The sequence below is a fragment of the Seriola dumerili genome, unplaced genomic scaffold (genome assembly GCF_002260705.1).
Source record: "Seriola dumerili isolate Sdu_G_001 unplaced genomic scaffold, Sdu_1.0 BDQW01000665.1, whole genome shotgun sequence".
In the NCBI taxonomy this organism is placed as follows: Eukaryota; Metazoa; Chordata; class Actinopteri; order Carangiformes; family Carangidae; genus Seriola; species Seriola dumerili.
Genome location: NW_019174920.1, coordinates 1,169,701 through 1,186,055, shown reverse-complemented (window position 1 = coordinate 1,186,055; position 16,355 = coordinate 1,169,701). Strand labels below are relative to the sequence as shown.

Genomic DNA, 16,355 nt, shown 5'->3' with positions numbered 1-16,355 from the left:
TCACCTGCCTGGCTCTTCTTCTCTTTATAGCCAGTGATGGTTCTCATCCCCTTCCACACCTTTCTGGTGGTGTTGTGCTGCAGTTTCCTCTCGACTTTCTTTTTGTAGTCCTCCTTCACCTGCTTTAATTTCATCCTCAGCTCATGTTGCAAACACCTGAGCTTCTCCCTGTCTCCATCCCTGAAGGCCTCCTTTTTCTGGTTGAGGGAGGGTCTTGATGTTACTGGTGATCCAGGGTTTGTTGTTTGGAAAGCAGTCTACAGTCCTTGCTGGTATTACAGTGTCCATACAGAAGTTAATGTAGTCCGTGTTACATTCCACCATTCTATCAAGGTCAGGGTCCTTGCTTTTATCATTTTCCTGTGACTCCTACAGTGCATTCCAATCTGTGTGCTCAAAACAGTCCTTTAGAGACTCACTGGCCTCCAGGGTCCAGTTCCTGAATGATTGGGTGGTTGCAGCCTGCCTCGGTACACAGGGCTTGTAGGAAGGCTCAAGAAAAAACAGATTATGATCTGCTCTTCCAAGTGGTGGTAGAGCTGAAGCAGTGTAAGCCTCCTTGACATTTGCATACCACAGATCCAGGGTCTTATTTTCACTTATGGGACAGTCAACACACTGAGTGAAGCCAGTCAGGTGAGAGGTGAGAGTGACATGGTTAAAATCCCCCGATATTGCAATGAATGCATCAGGGTGCTGGGTCTGTACTCTCGCCACAGTCTTGTGAATGACGTTACACGTGACTGCAGGCTCTGCTCATGGTTGAATGTAAACAACAATGGCGACGATGTGTGCGAACTCCCTCGGTACATAGTACGGTCTAAGACCAACTGCCAACAGTTCAATATCCCGACAGCAGATCTTCCCCTTCACTGTGATGTGACCAGGGTTGCACCATCTATTGTTCACAAGCAGAACCAGTCCTCCACCTTTATTCTTCCCACTTGCTCTGGTGTCTCTGTCCGCTCGTACTGCAGTGAAGCCGGGAAAATCCACACATCGGTCGGGAGTGTAGTCATTTAACCAGGTCTCTGTGAAACACATGAGACTACACTCACGATATGCTCGCTGGTTCTTCACAAGTGCCTCCAGTTCATAACACTTGTTAGCCAGGGAGCTGACATTTCCCATGAGGATCAATGGTAGAAAAGGCTTATATCTCCATCTCCTAGCCTTTAGCTTAGCCCAAGCTCTGCATTCATGGTACAGCTTCTTCAGCTCAGCAGGTATGGGATGTTTAACTCCATATCTGGTAAACTTAAAACCCAGGAATTCTTTCGTTGTTTACATTTTTTCAACTGTCAGACGAAACAACGACATAGAATAAAAAATATCTACAAAAAATATACTAATATAAATATATTGCAAAAAACTATGAGCTACGTGGACTTGCCGCCACTTTCCTTTCTACCTTTCTATGTGTCCGTTTCTGTGTGTGTGTGTGTGTGTGTGTGGGTGTAACAATGTTTTGTATGTATGTGTGTTGTCTGTCGTGATGTGATGTACATGGTGTCTGTGTCGTGTGTGTGGTTGTGTGTCCTAATGTGTATTTGTGGATTGTGCACAATCGCTCGTAAATGTTGCTGTGCTGTGTAAAGAGAGAGTCTGGATGTTGAAGACACAGATGATCCCTCCAGATCATCTGCTGAATGCTTCCTGAAGCTGGACTAAAACATACTTCCAGTGAAAACAGATACACCACAGATATCAGAGGAGTCTGTAATCAGGAAGTGTGTGTGTGTGTGTGTGTGTGTGTGTGTGTGTGTGTGTGTGTGTGTGTGTGTTTGTGTGTGTCTATCTATCTGTCTGTCTGTCTGTCTGTCTGTCTGTCTGTGTACCTGTCTGTTTCTGTCTGTATTTATGTGTATTTCTGTGTCAGTTAGAATGACAAACTGAAATTAACTGTCAAATGCTTCCTGATTAACTGGACTGAAACATATTTCCAGTGAAACCAGTTGAGATGTTTGTAAATAATGAAATGTCAGTAAAGTGGTTGATAAACACTACAGATATCAGAGGAGTCTCTAATCAAGTTATGTGACCCAGATGTTTGTCCTCTCCCTCCACTTAGAGGTTGCCATGGTGACAATGCTGTCTCACTGGGTGCCCACCTGTCTTTCTCTTTGAAAGAGGTAGCACCTGGAAAACACTGGTTAAAGGTAATCCACCAATCAGAATGAGCTCCAAAGGTAATCGACCAATCACATTGAGCTTCAAAAGTAATCCACCAATTACAATATATGTAATGTGGAGTCAGTTAGATTTCAAACTGAAATTAGCAGCCAAATTTTCCAAATGAAATGGTATCTATTTACCTGTTTATCTGACTGTCTGTCTGTCTGTCTGTCTTCCTGTCTACCTTTCTATGTGTCCATTTGTGTGTGTGTGTGTGTGTGTGTATGTGTGTGTGTGTGTGTGTGTGTGTGCCTGCGTGTGTGTATATGTGTGTCTCTGGTTTGTGTGTGTCAAGATGTGTGTCTCTATCTGTCTTTCCGTGTATTGTTTCTGTCTGCCTGCCTATCTGTCCCACTCTAGCGATGATGTCAACCACTCTAGTGTGTGAATGCTGAGACCTGAATGACATTGCTGAAGCAATGCTGAAGAAGCTGAAGCAATGCTGAAGTAGCTGAAGCAACTGCTGAACAATGCTGGAGTAGCTGAAAGTATAGCTGACGATTAAAAGTAGAATTTATAAGATAGATGTTTAATGTCCTGAAATGGTTGAAAAAGGCCTGAGTTGTTGAGAGAAGGTGTAACAAACAGCACAAAACTGTACAAAATATACAAAATTTAAAACAGGTTAGTTGAAAGTTAAATGGCTTCAATTGAAAACAAAGAAAGAAGAAATGTACAATCAAAATGTTTAATTTCACACCTGAAGGAGATTACTGACATAATGCTAAAATAGTTGAAAAAGCAGCTCATATAAACTGGTCAACAGTGCTTTGAGAAATTAGTTGTCAAGATGTTAACCTGGAGCAGCTGAAGTCCATTAGTTGCAAAAGATGAGAATTCAAAAGAATGTTGTTGAATCAGTTGAAAGCCAAATTATTTACTGCCAAAGGTGGAAGTAGGAGTAAAATGCCATAAAAATGTGAAGAAGTAATCATTTGTGTTAGTAACAGAAAGATGGATGACATCCTAAACAGTAGAAACTTTAATTTAATATATCAACAAGCTGAGAAATCACTTAATAGCTGAAAGTCTTGCGAACAGTTTAAAGTTTGAATAAAGTCTGTAGCTGAGAGTACGTTTGAGTAGGTGAATTTCAAAGACGAGGTTTTGAAGGAATTGAACATCATCCCCATTCACTTACATTGTAAAAAATTTGCAGAGAAAAAGCTTAATATTTCAAAAATTGTATCAAAAATTTGAAGGAAAGGATACATCTCCTGAAGAAGCTGAACGTTTTGATAGTTGAACGGTTTATGTAGCACAAAGTATGCAGGAGTAGTTAACAACCGAAGGAAAGTAAAAGGAGGATCTGTGTCATGTCCATGAAGAGACGTTAAGATATGTTTAGTTTTGTCTGTCTCGTGACTTCTTGTTTTATTTTGAAAACCTAACTCTCCTCTCGTTTCAGGTAACTTCCTTTTTCCCTTGCGGGTTTCCCACTGGTCCGATTGTCTGCCCCGCCCTGATTGTTTCCATCTGTTTCCCATTACCTTGTGTGTGTATATAGTCTGCGTTTCCCTTTGTCCTGTGCCAGTTCGTCTTTTCGCGTCGCCGGAGAACCACGCCAGCCACGTTATTCCACGCCAGGTTTTGAATTTGATGTTACGTTTTGCCATAGTCTTGCTGTAGATTATTTTGATACTTTGTCTTTACCTGTGTCCTGAATTTTTTGTTGGTTTTCCTCGAAAGAGTGATTTTTTTATTTGGGTACTTTGAATATATATTCCTCTGGTAGAGTGATTTTTCCTTTGCTACTTTGTTATTAAAATATTGTTAATTGGTACTTTGTCTCGGAGTCGTGCATTTGGGTTCAAGTCTTCAGTTCAGTTCAGTTGTGACAATCTGGAGTATAACACCAGTGGAGCAGGTTAAATTTGGTATGTCTGCTGCTGTATTTACTGTTCTATCAAGTCTGAACTGTCATCTCCCTCTATGAGCACTGACGTGTAGACAGATTTGTGTGTGTGTGTGTGTTTATGTGCACTTCTGTCTGTGCCTCTCTGCCTGTCTGTATTTTTGTGTGTTTCTGTGTCAGTTAGAATTACAAACTGAAATTAAGTGCTGAATGCTTCCTGACTACAACTGGACTGAAACATATTTCCAGTAAACAGTTTAGAGGTTTGTAAATCATTGTGTGTATTTAGTATTGGAGCAGTCTGTAGCGGGATTTTGATAGAAATGTCAGTAAAGTGGTTGATAAACACCACAGATATCCAAGGAGTCTCTAATCAGGTAATTTGACCTAGCTGTGTATCCCCTCCCTGCACTCAGAGACCGCCATGGTGACAGTGCTGTCTGTCTGGCTGCCTACCTTTCTTTATTTCTGAAAAAGGTAGCACCTGGACAACACTTGTTAAAGGTGATCCACCAATCAGAATGGCGTCCAAAAGTAGTCCACCAATTAGCATATATGTAATGTGGAGTCAGGATCAGCTCTGGTTTTCTCCTGAAGTCCGCTCCTGAATTTGTATTGTGGTCCATGGGAGAGTTGAAGGGTGCTTGCATCACTTGGAGGGTCACATTTCTAATTCTGTTAGTCTCTGTGCTAAGGACACTTTGTATGAAACAGGACAAATTTGTCTACTAATGAAGAAATGATGTGTGAAGACCAAAATATGTGGCAGTAAGGACAAGTTACTTTTTTTTTTTTTTTTTTTTTCTGACAAATTTTATAGCTTCTCCCACTCTAGCGATGTCATCCACTCTAGCCCTCAATTGTGCAATACACACCCATTATAAACTCAAGTGATCTAAAGTGACTTAAAACTGATAATTCAAAAAAACTACAAGATATCAAAAAGTTGAATACAAGTTTAATAGCTGAAAGTCTTGTAAACATTTTAAAGTTGAATGAAGTCTGTAGTTGAAGAGGCTTAAGCTTTCAAGGATTTGAAAGTTTCTCCATTCATTTAAATTGCATAAAAAGCTTAATATTTTGAAAATTATAAAAAGCAGAAAAAAAGTTGTATACATTCGATAATCTACAGAACAAGCTGAACGTTTTGAAGTTGAACAGTTTCAGTTTGAAAAAAGTAGGAAGGAGTAGTTAGACCGTGGAAAGGCAGAAGAGGTAAGAATAATGAATGGAATGTTTGTTTTTTGACCTGACAATAACATATAGTGCTATATGTATTGCTTCATTCAGCAATCCCACCAATAAAGGGAAACATTTTTGACCTGACAATAACAGAGTGGGATTGCTTCATTCATCAATCCCACCGATAATAAACGGAATGTTCATTTTTCGACCTAACACAACATATAGTGGGATTTCTTCATTCAGCAATGCATATATAAAGATTTGAAGAGATAAGATAATATATGCCTTCAATGGTATTGCATTGCAGGCACATGACTAGAAAATTCCTGGAGAAATTTTGTATGTGCCTGCTGCTTGGTGCGTGTACTTCACTCCTCACTTTTCAATCTATACAAAGGACATTACTTTAATTTTCATTCATGTTGTAGAGACTTATCCTGACACTGATCTCAGTCACTGCAGGTGTCCCGGAAAAAGCCTTTTGAAGCTGTCACGACTGGCCAAAATAACCTCACACTGATGGTTTCAAACACAAATTTGTCCCCACAACGATAGCAAGACATGTATACACACATGTACATACCCTAACAGAAGTTGATCTGCAATCAAGTTATACCACTATATCCCCATGAAGACGATAGCTTCTAAAATCAAACTTTTTTGACCTACCTTCTTACCTTTTTGAGTGTGTGTGTGTGTGTAGCGGTAGAGCTGCCCAACAGAACCTCCAGTAAGTTCTTTTTACCTGGTTGAGACTCTTATTTTGAAGGTGAATATCAAAAAAGTAAGATGGTGTTTGTGTGTGTCTGTCAATGTGTGTGTGAGTATTGTTGTGTGTGGCAGTACAGCTGTCTTCCAGAGAGCCTCTAAAAAGCTTCTGTTACCAGGTTGAGACACTTATACATTTAATATCCATATGGTGGTGACGGAGTTTGTGTGTCTTTTAACCTTCAACCTTTGAAGTTGTCAGGACTGGCCAAAATGAATTAACAACTAACACCTAACCTAATAATGGGTTTTAACCAAAATTATCCTCACAATTATAGAAAGAGATGTACACAAATGCAAAGAACCACACATGGTACACGCAAAGTACACCCTGTTTTAGCTCAGAGTTGGATTCATACCTGAGTTAAAAGGCTAAGAATCAATGAGTTTAATTAGCCAATCAGAATCAGCTTTGCCCATTTCTGCCCAGTAACACTTGCTCCTGAATTTGTATTGTAGTCAATGGGAGAGGTTGAGGGTACTCCCATCACTTCCTCAAAAACTGTAAAAGATGTCAGAACGAGACCAAAACTGGGTAATAAAAGTGCTTGTCTGACTTTTTTGAGGAAAATTTTCAGGGATGGCAGTTAGAGGGCACAGTTGGCTCCAGTTAGCGAGTGGAGCTGTGTCTAAAGTAAGACAGCAGACATCGCTGAAGATGTAATAAATATCACAATCCTCTACACTGAAGTTACAACACCACAATGAGCAAGCTAGAGAGAGGGAGAGAGAGAGAAGCTACTGCTATCTTTTAAGCTAAAGTAACTAGCAGATCTGAACAGCATGTAAACAACTGCTGAGTTAGTGAAAGACACTAAAAGGAGCAGAGAGCTCTAAGTGCTGGAGTAGAACTAGTGTAAGTTTAAATGTACAGCAGGTAGTGAGACACTGTGATGAAGAAAACAGCAACATTAACTGTGTTCAGACAGAGCAACAATACGCTCTACCAGTAACAGAAACTGACTGGAGATGGGACACCACAGCATGTCAACACATGAACGGTGTTAGTAGTATTAGTGAAAATTCATCAGTAGAAGTAAATCACTGTGTAAAAATGTTCTCATATAAAAGAACAAAGTAAGTCAGTTAAAATGTTTCTGAGTAAATGTGTTACTGTGTTACATTTGAAAATTGGGATGGAGGGGTAAAACATGTTATAGGGTGATAATAATAATATATGATAAAAGTATAAAATTTTTATCTTTAGATTACCAGATCAGTTCCCAGGTGAGAACAGCAATGAAATCAACCAATTAATTGTAGTTAGGCACTTTGGAGCCTGAGCATACACCTGATAATTACTAATATGCTTAGCTGGCAATTTATTATTAAAATAGTTTTAGATAGTTGTTGATTCATTAATCACTGTGGAGGATGTAATTTAAATTACATTATTCACTATACACATATAGCCTACTTTCAGTAATAAAAATGGGAGGGTGGTGATGGCGGTGTGTGTGTGTGTGTGTGTGTGTGTGTGTGTGAGTGTGTGTGGGGGGGTAGCAAACCCACATTATACCCACTAAAATAAAGTACAATGCACAACTGTACACATCCACATACACATACAAGCACATACACATACACAGTGCTGATTTGCCTTATACCTGCTCTCATACTTGAGAGTAAAAGGGGTAAGAGTTAATGAGTCCAATTAGCCAATAAGAATCAGGTTTGTCCATTTCTGCCCGGATACTGCGTTAGTAGCACCTGCTGAGACCTGAGACCTGCTGTTTGCTATCAGCTTCTGAATTTGTATTGCAGTCTATGGGAGAGCTGCTATGATGGTTGAACATTTCCTGTAGCTCAAAGCTCAAAGTAAATTCAACATGTCTGCTGCTGTATTTACTGTTGCACTGTTCAGTCTGAACTGTAACCTCTCTATAAGCACTAACTTGTAAACAGCTTTCTGCCTGTGTGTGTGTGTGCTTGCTCGTTGGCTTTTGTGTTTCTAGAGCAAAAAATGTGGACACAGGAGTAAGTTACAGAAAAATGTCACTACTGCATTTCATGGGAAATCAGCTCCTGAATTTGTATTGCAGTCAATGGGAAAGGTGGAGGGTACTACCATTGCTTTGAGGCTCATGTTTAAATTCTGTAAGTCTCTGTGCTTAGGTAGACACTTTCTACGAAACAGCACTATTTCTCTACTATAGAGGTGTGAAGACTGAAATATGTGGCCGTGAAGAGGAGCTACACAGAATTTTTTCAGGAGTTCTAGAGCTTCTCCCACTCTAGCGATGATGTTATCCACTAGCTCTGAACATTTTGTGTAATACACAGCCATTGTAAAGTCTGAAGCGGTCTAAAAACGACACAAAACGTAAAGTGCGATTTTGTGTAAACTGTAACAGTTTTTAAAATACTGATTTAACCCAATAGTCTTAAGTCTTAATGTTTCAACCAATTTTCTATGCTGAAGTATGACGCAGTAGTAGAGCTCCAAAGTTGGTCATTTTGAAAATGTCTCCCCATTCATTCTCTATGGGAATTTTTTCACCTTTTATCGCCATTTACGTCGCCATGGTTACTCAAATCTCTTCGAAAAGTGCTATTGCATTGTAGGCATATAATATAAATATATGCCTGCAATGCTAGGCAAAAATATAAACACTGTTTCAAACAAAATGTCAGTTATGTTAATCAAGTTAAATGACAGTGTACTCAAGTCATTACCACATTAATACATGAGTACTCAATATTCATGGATTGGATACATCCATTTTTGAACTCAGCCTTCATGTAGATCTAAACTACACATGTAAAGTTTTATGACTGCATCCTGCAGGTTGTGATGCTATCTCGGTGACAAGATTTGTCCACAGGCAGACAGACAGACAACTGCTGAAGTACTCAAAACCACCTCTGGATGTGTCAGTGTCTTAAGTATCAAATTTTGCCATGATGACACACACAGAGACTCACAAGGTGAAAACAATAGCAGCTGGTACTGTGATCCCAGTGCGGGAAAATAAAAGCAGTGACAGGCTGAGAAAGACCTTAAAAAACTAAAATAAGAATAAAATCTTATCATTTGACTGTATCATTTCATGTTATTATAAAAAAAGTGTGTTTATTTTTAAAATATTTGCCTGCAAAAACAGCTGAGAGGGTGAACATATACTTGCTAAAGATCAGCATGTTAGTGTTAAGCTTTTACTTCATTTTCTCACTTGTATGTCAAATGTCTAGAATTAGCATGTAGTATAGAACTGGGCACAACCCTTTTGTTGACCTCATGTTTACAAATTACTGTTTTGAATGAGATTTTGTGAGTCCATCTCAAAGATGTTTCAATATACAGCATTCTTTATTGTATTTGTGTGAACAGCTGTATAGACTGAATGTAAAGCAGTAATTAGTCAGTAAATACCAAATGTTTAGGTGGGAAATGACTATTAATTGACTGTAATTATTAACCAAATGATGAACCAAATGACAAACAGGACTGAGGGGAAAACAAGGCACCACATTTTGTAGACAACGTTTTATATCACTGTAACTGTTCCAGTCTGCTTCTGCTGCTGAAATCCTTCAATTAATAAAACAGCTCTATGAAAAATAAATAGACATTTCTCATAGTACATTACAGTGCAAAAAGACATTCTGCTCAACTGTCTCTCTGCTCAAATTCTTACTTCAGCATCAGCATAAATACAGATACTTGGCAACACATTATTCAGAGCGAATTAAAAAAAATCATTACATTAATATTGAACTCTGATTATTTCCAGCTTCATGAACTACGAATAACAATGGAGATTATTGCACTAATGAACGAGAAGTCTGCATACCCAAGTTGAAGCTGTAAGAACATATGCTTTTTATTGACCAAAGACAAAAGGGATAAAACTATATACATTGATATATATTCCAGGCATTCCCCGTCATCTAGAGTTTAACAGAGTTAAAAAAGAAATAAACACCTTTAAAAAAAAAAAAATCTTGGTTCCGTAGTTTGACTTTTCACCCCCATGCTCCTGGGTCACTGTCCATTAAAAGGTCCAAAGTTTCAACTCAACCCATCACACACCAGTATATAGTGATAGGAAGTAGATATACAAAAGGAAGATGGGGTATATGAGAAGGGGCTTCTTCGTTTTAAATTCATCTCCGACGAGCAGTGAAGCAGCACTGTACGCAGCCCAGAACACTCCGAACAGCTGCAACATGAGAACAGACAGAAACATCATTACACTCAGGATTTATCCATCAGTATTGATGATTAACAAATAACACATAACTCAGAACTTACTTTGTCATTATCATGGTTTGGATTTTACTAACTGTTTTCATTTTCTCCAACCAAAAACATGGAGCATTTTTATTCACATCTATACATTGATTTATTTACTGACCTATTCTGGGTAGTTCTTGTGTTTCGGTGCAAGTTTTAGAATAAAAACAGTAATTTCTTGTGTTTTTGGAACGTGTACTTCCTCAGCTGACATGGTGTAAGTGTATACAAATATCACTCAGATAATTCAACATGCTACTTTTTCCAGAATATTAGTAATGTCGGAGGTCTAGCCCCACCCTTCAGCCAGTCAACATTTGAGGGAAGGACATTGAGGTGGTGCACACTTATAAATACCTAGGTGTGCACCTGGACAGTAAACTGGACTGGTCCCTGAACACGGATGCCATCTACAGGAAGCGGCAGAGCCGGCTCTTTTTCCTCAGGATGCTCAGGTCCTTTGATGTCTGCAGTGAAATGCTGCACATGTTTTATCAGTCAGTGGTGACCAGTATACTCTTTTATGCTGCGGTCTGCTGGGGCGGCAGACATGAACACAAAGAGACTGGACAAGCTGGTCAAAAAGGCTGGGTCTGTGCTTGACAAGAGACTGGACTCACTCAGGACTGTTGTGGAGACACGCATGCAATGTAAGATGGAGGCCATCTTGGACAATACCAACCACCCTCTCCACAACATTCTGGCAGGACAGAGAAGCAGCTGCAGCTGCAGCAAGCGTCTCATCTCACTGCGCTGCAGAACAGAGAGGTTCAGGAGATCCTTTGTTCCCACTGCCATCAGGCTATACAACACCTCAGCCAAAGGAAGTGGACTAATCTAATTATTACTGTTTATTATCAACTGTTATTATTATTATTATAAAAGGGATGTCCCATGGTTCAGGGATTGTTACATGGAAAACAAATTTATCATGTCAGCTGTTACAAAACTTGTGATATTGGGTTCTATAAATAAAATATGACATGACTTAGTGTGGCTGCTGTAACTGGGCAGATGCTGTGAATAATACAGTATTTCTCATAATCATAGATCAGGTTTATTGAAGACAAAACCTTAGTAAAAATATTGAGTATTTATAAAAATAAAAAATATGCACAGATAAGAAAAAAAAGAAGCCACAAGCACATGACAAATTAAAATGTCCCACCCCAACCTTCAGCCCAAAAAGGTTTGCATTTCAGACATATTGAATGGTGGACTCTCCCTCCTATCAACTGTCATTACACACACTGTCGATCCATTGTAAGTTTTGTTTTTACACATGACAGATAAAAGTCTGTGTGGGCTTTGACTCACTTTGATTAGTGTAGACACAACCTCGAACCCCCCAATCACTAAGAGCAGGGGGGCTATGACGATGAGAGGAAGAAGGGAATATCCAATCACTCCAAGAACCTGGCCGTAGGAAACCTACTCAGAACAACAACAGGACTCCATGAGAACATGTTTTTGTTTTACAATAACAAGTAGAAGTGTCAAGTCTGAGGATACTGTGACTGTCTGAAGAAGATGACTATGTGTCAGCTGCACTTACTTCACCACCAAGAACACGGGCCAGAAGGAAAATCGTTAGTGACCCAAATATCCAGATGGTGACAATCCAAGACACGACCTGTTAGATAAAAGCAGATTTTAGTGTCAACACGGAGCACTGTAAGAAGTTAACAAAACAATTATGTGACAGTCATACATTGCCATCGTCATAATTTACCATATTAACTAAAACAGCTCCATAAATGTCTGTAAATTAATTCTTATATATTCTTGTTGAAGCTGCTGAATTTTTACTTCTGTAAATTCATCTTAACGTGTAAACATCTAAGCATTCATTGTTTTCTCCTGAATTTAATCTGGATGTGATGGACACAAAGGCCCCTGAGACACTTAAAAGCTTTTCCCACAGCAGGAACTAAACTAACGCAACATACTGTGTATCTGTTATCACAGGTTCTGCTTATGTTTCCACTGATCTCTTCCCCATCTGGGGATGAATCCCAGGAACTAAATTTGGGCCATGGCTCAGAGCAAGCTCCAGGTACTTTCAGGTAGTTGGTAGTAGTGCACTTTCTGTTGTAACTGATCATTACAACACAGATAACTAAAACAAACAAAACACCACTGTACAACTGCATCTGCATGGACCAGGACAAAAAATACTGAAAAGTTAGAATCAAGTCCACTTGTCCAGACTCATTGGTATTTGGGGAGAGATGTCTCACCATCTGGCAGAAATGGGAACAGACCACAGAGCCAAACAGTGCAGGTAACAAAATAAAAAGATAATTTTAAGATTAAGAATCACAGTATGGTCTCATATGCTGGGTGCTGTTTTGCTGATGGACATGTGAGCCTGAGCAGTGCTCTGGATTCAGTATGAAACAACATGTACGAAAATCAATGACAATATCGCCTCTTCTCTCATCGCTGTCTACAATGTCACACAAAAGGGTTTTTTATAGGATTTTTTATGATTTATGTCCAAAACAGACTAGCTTGTAAAACACAGTAGAAAAGCAATGAAGACCTCCATGTCAGAGGTAGTTAAGTTCCTGGGGAAAAGGCCTGACAGTGTTAGAACAGTGTGGAAACACAGCTGTATTTCTCATGTCCTGCTCACCCTAAACTGTCCATAGATGGAGATCATGGAGAAGAGCAGCACCACAGCTAGAGGGCCCCAGAAATCCGGGTTGTCTCTGACCACCTGCCGGTTGTAACCCAGTGATGGCATTGGCATCAGTACACAACGAATCTTGTAATAGATGTCCTTCAGGTCAATGTCCAGCTCCTCCCTGCTCACACACAAGACCACACTATTACACACACTGGATTAAATCTGTTTGCAACTGTATTAAATAGCAACAGGTAGGATGGTTACATCATCAGGATGATGTTTCCTTCAAGTCAGATCTGAACCCATTCAAAAGACATTTCCATAATGTTTCAAACTGTTTGGCCATGATGTGTGAATGAAGTCAGTGGTGAAGACACAAAGTAGATGTGAGTAATATCACCACAAGATAGTGTCCACTCATGATTGAGCTGGTAGGAATATCCTCAGTGTACTACTTTGCACAGCAACTGTACCTGAGAGATGTGTGATCAGGTTGATAGCTGTTCCTGCTCCTTTGTAGATGGGTAGGAGCAGCCACTAAAAGTATTGTATGAGCCAGATACACCTATCATAGCTGGTTTTAGAAATCACCTACTTCTGTTGTAGATTCTCTTATACTGAAGAACAAGACACTGAATTTCCTCTCTTCCAGAACAGTTTTAAACTATCCCAGTTACATTTAACAACAGCCCTATTTGTACAGAAAAAGATAAAGCTCTGATTAAAAGAAAGGTGCGAGTTAAAAAAGGATTGAACATATACTCACAAAAGAGGTTTGCTGTCTTCACTGTCCTCCTCCTCCACCTCCAGTAGCCAGCCGTAGCCTCGTTGCCTCAGAAAGGTGGTGGCATATGGGTCTTTACCACTGTCACTGCCCATGTTTAGTTTAATGTCTGGGGAACTGATGGTGCCGCTTAGCTCTGTGGAAAAAGTGTTTATTTACTTATTCATGCATCACATCTTTTATATCTAGGACTCAGCTGCTGTTTGAAATCTGTGTTTCTTTATCATTCATCTGTATATACATAATTAATTTATTACAAATATATCCAATGTGTAGTTAATTACATTTAATATTCAAGGAAAAAATTGAAGCCTTGCTGTACTGCTAAATAATACCAACGCAATAATGTGCATTTCATTACAGTGCACTACTATCATTGTGTATTCTGTATATATTAATATTACAGAAAATGTCATAGCTCTATTCATATTATATTATTCTGTTTTATGTTCATTATATGTTTCTCATCTGCCTCATTTATTTTAGTGAATTTCCATTTGGTCTTAATAAAACATTCTCTATCAGAAAACGTATTTCTGCTTTACTTTTAAATCACCTGGACATGTTATGTCTGGTCTCAATCCGCCATAGGATGTTATCAGGATGTGGAAACTTTATGTGTCACTAGTGTAAACAATATTGGAAGAGCAGTTCTTATGTATTATTTTAAATGGCCTCATAACTTAGACGAAAAAACAGCTTAAATAAAACCTCCAGTTTTCCAGTGGTGTTTGTCAGGTACGTTCTTTTCAAGCCATCATGAACAACTTGTACTGGTACTGAAATTAGTTATCCAACCTAATGATAGCTTTAACATTTAATAATGTAACGTTACAGTAGCTATTTCAAATAGCAAAGCGTCGACACACACCTCATTTTTCGACTGACTGCATTTGTGTCTAGGTGATTTTACTACTTTATGACAGCTAAAATAACGCACGTAAACAGGCCAGTGGTTAGCTGTTTTAAGGCCTGCTAGCCGTGTAGTGCTGCTAGCATTAGCCTACCTTCAGCCTCAGTCGAAGAGACGAACGTGAAATCTCCGTTGTTGGGAGAGAACTGCATCTTGGTTTTCTGTCACTGCCACACGGCTCAGGTCCAGACAAATGACATTTAAATCAGCAGTCACTGAAATGTGTCGGGATGCGATAATAACGCTGTCATTAGATCACAGCTCATCAGTGAAGTTGAACTATCATTTTGTTTTCGGTCCGTCTGTCAATGCTGCAGCTGGAAGCAGGAAGTCCAGAGGATGCTGGGTAATGAGACACGTCTTATGATACATTCAGGGCTTGTCATAAAGCTGGGACATTATATGTATATATTCAATCAATCAATCAATCAATCAATCAATCAATCAATCAATCACTCAATCTATCTATCTATCTATCTATCTATCTATCTATCTATCTATCTATCTATCTATCTATCTATCTAAGGTATGAATTATGTCAATAAAATGGTAAATTATGTTTTTTTAATATTTAATATTACTTTAATATTTGATTAATATAATGCTACCCAATAATAATATTCTTGTCCACTGTGTTACTGTGATGTCATTGTGATTTTTCTTTCACTGTTTGTTTGTTACTGTTATTTGTTCAATAAAAGTTTATATTATTAAAAGGGACACTGTGAACACGATATGGAAACCAGACGGCCGTGGTCGGTTTAATAGGCTATCCATGTATTACTGTGGGCACTTTGAAATCAAGTAGAACGTATTCGTTCGTCGTTAGCACCATAGACACATGTCTATGGTTGGCACAGCAGCGATGTGAACATATCAACATCCTGTAGAAGTCACGTGTTAGAGCAACCCTTTTTTTTCTGTCAATCCCGCCCCCTTGGTCCATCTGACCAATAGCAGCGGGTCATACTGAACTACGTCTTTTGCCGCTAAAACTAAACTCGCTCCAGCTTCTACCTCATCAAGCTGCCCGTTTCAGTGGATAAAACAACAGGATAAAAGTAAGTACCATGAGTTTTACATTAACTATATTACTTGTGTGTGTTGTCTCGGTCAGTGTGTTAAACTTTTCAGTCACAGTCTACGCGAACATCGACAACAGCTGCTGGTCACTTATTTCGGTTACTGTTCCCTTACTCTGCTGTTAGCAACTAAAAGAAACGTTTGTGTCACCTGTCTGTGTGTGTGTGCAGAGAAATTTAAAACCTCCAATTGAATGTTGACTTACTTATTAATAAACATACATAACATTTATAATTGTCCCGGTTGACTGCTGTATTCTGCATACAGCTTCTTCAGTTACCATTAATGTTACCTGAAATCTGCTGTTAGCTATCTTTAACGTTAGCTCCACCTTGCTTTTTTGCTTTTTTTTTTTGGTGGTTGAAAATGGCCTCGTAACTACTAAACCTAAAAACAGGGATTTGATGATTTGATGCATCAGTGAGAGGTACATCACTTCTATACGGTCCTAAGTGCAAAAAGCCAACGAAGTATTTAGTACAGCAAGTTAAAATGTCCAGATCTTTTTGTTAAAATAAAGTTTCCATCCCTGCCCCTGCCAACCCTGAGAGCTGCCTCCTCTAATGCATGAGCCATTAGCAGAAACAGATGATGGTTATTTGTAAAACCTGATCATTGACATCAGATCTCAGTTGGTTATATCCAGTTGTTATTCCATGTGTTAAAGTGTCCATCTATTAGAGACAGTGACAAATGGTTCCAGTTATGTGTTTGTCCTACAGT

The 16,355-nt window shown here is 39.0% G+C and overlaps 1 protein-coding gene across 1 annotated transcript; it reads right to left on the bottom strand.

Moving 5' to 3' along the window:
- Positions 1-9,782: 9,782 nt before the first annotated feature.
- yipf4 (Yip1 domain family member 4) lies at positions 9,783-14,877 on the bottom strand. Its single transcript, XM_022765135.1, has 6 exons — positions 14,644-14,877; positions 13,619-13,772; positions 12,859-13,030; positions 11,776-11,853; positions 11,538-11,651; positions 9,783-10,146 (listed from the first exon to the last, which is right to left on the bottom strand). The coding sequence occupies exons 1-6, from the start codon at positions 14,699-14,701 to the stop codon at positions 10,009-10,011; spliced, it is 714 nt and encodes a 237-aa protein (XP_022620856.1). The 5' UTR covers positions 14,702-14,877; the 3' UTR covers positions 9,783-10,008.
- Positions 14,878-16,355: the final 1,478 nt, after the last annotated feature.

Bases quoted from the DNA above. Each gene is read 5' to 3' on its own strand.
- yipf4 (XM_022765135.1), bottom strand. From the start codon at position 14,701: ATGCAGTTCTCTCCCAACAACGGAGATTTCACGTTCGTCTCTTCGACT. The intron at 13,031-13,618 runs GTGAGTATATGT...GTGTGTGAGCAG, and splicing joins GAAGACAGCAAACCTCTTTT to GGAGGAGCTGGACATTGACC. The intron at 11,652-11,775 runs GTAAGTGCAGCT...TGTTCTGAGTAG, and splicing joins CCCGTGTTCTTGGTGGTGAA to GTTTCCTACGGCCAGGTTCT.